This window comes from Limulus polyphemus, unplaced genomic scaffold (assembly GCF_000517525.1).
Source record: "Limulus polyphemus unplaced genomic scaffold, Limulus_polyphemus-2.1.2 Scaffold1402, whole genome shotgun sequence".
Lineage (NCBI taxonomy): Eukaryota > Metazoa > Arthropoda > Merostomata > Xiphosura > Limulidae > Limulus > Limulus polyphemus.
In genome coordinates this window covers 154,532-156,099 of record NW_013667012.1, presented here as the reverse complement: position 1 = coordinate 156,099, position 1,568 = coordinate 154,532, and the positions used below count along the sequence as shown (strand labels likewise).

Here is a 1,568-nt window from a genome sequence, read left to right as displayed (position 1 = left end):
TATATATATATATATATATATATATATATATATATATATTATGATATATGCCTGTTCGTTACGCTGTTGCTTATGTTCTTTTTAGTCAGTTGTACCTCTCTTTATGAAATCCTTTGATTAATGTCACCATTCTGTTTATTTGTTGTTAAGCACAAAACAGTATAATGAACTATCTATTCCAGCCGCAGGATCGAATCCTCAATTTTAGCGTTATAAGACCTGAAGTTTTAAGCTTAGTCACCAGGGTGCTTAAAAACTTTTCGGATCTAAAGTTCGAATAATGTATTAACAAGATATTATTAATTTTTAAATGCATCGTATAAAAGAAACAAAAAATAAGATGTATATTGAGAGTAAGTAATATGTGTTAATCTTCGGAGTCTTAAATTTTTGACACTATTATTTTTATTGCATAATCTAGTATTTATGTTTTAGCCGTGAGCACGAGCTAGAGGAACAGCTCAACCAGTTAAAGAGAGATTACGTCTTTTTACTTCAGTCTTCCATCCGATTCTCGTTTGTAGAAGGCAGCGAAACGATGAAAGTTTGTCAGTATGCTGTTAAAAAGGTAATTATTGTAAACGTTTTTATTACTAGTTATTATATTGTATACGATATCAAATAAGAACGCGTGTGTCTATCAGGAAGCTATGTGTTTAAAGTTTTAACTCCATAACTGTGATTACCTATACTTTAAGCCTACAAACGTCAGAGACAATGACTTGAAGTGCAAGATAAAGTTAAATGAAGTACGAAGAAACATTCGTGCGCCGGTTTGCTGACTTTTACTTTTCAATGTTTTTCAGTTATTGCAGGACTGTAAAATACCAAATAATTCCATACAGTTAACAGATAATATTTAGAATAAGCATTTTGCACTTGTTAACATTAATTTGTACATTTTGGTATTAGACATAGCTTTGAATTTAAAGTGAGATAATTGATCGACAACTGACCCCCTTTATGTCAATAGAATTCAAATGTTGCACCTGAGAATTTTTGAATGTAATTTTGAGATTATTCCAAATGTTACAATTTACAGAGAGCTTCCATTTTTAAAGCCATTAATTGATTATCTCGCATTGTATTTCATAATAATAACAGTAGTAAGAAATGTTAGTTAGGATTCAGTTTACATTGTTTAAAAATCGTGTATGTTTCTTGCATTACATTTAATTCCATTTTGTTTGTTTCTTACAAGCGCAAAGCTGCACAATGTGCTATGTGCGCTGTGCCTATTGGAAGTATCGAACCAATACTTTTATCGTGTTAAACCCTCAATCTGCTCATCGAGCCACCGAGAAATTAAAGAAAGAAAGTGTAGTAGCTATTCAAAGTTAGGAAAGGACAAAATAAATAAGAGTAGAACAGGATAATGTATTCCACAAAATAATGGCCGAAAATTAAAAAACAAAAAACTCCTAGGCTGTTTTCTTCATGAGTGAGTGCGTGGCTATCTTTCTCACCTAACATGTCTCTCAGTGCTTTCCTCGGTTTATATTGTGTAGGTGGGAAACCAACCCAAAATCAACGAATAATCTTGTGGAGGCTACAACAAACAAGAGTTA

General features: G+C 31.9%; 1 protein-coding gene across 1 annotated transcript in view; it reads left to right on the top strand.

Moving 5' to 3' along the window:
• Positions 1 to 1,568, top strand: part of LOC106463422 — a 220,806-nt gene that overhangs the window by 70,894 nt on the left and 148,344 nt on the right. The window contains exon 11 of the mRNA XM_022390908.1: positions 436 to 568. Coding sequence (XP_022246616.1) covers positions 436 to 568 — 133 coding nt within the window. The remainder of the gene's footprint in view (positions 1 to 435; positions 569 to 1,568) is intronic.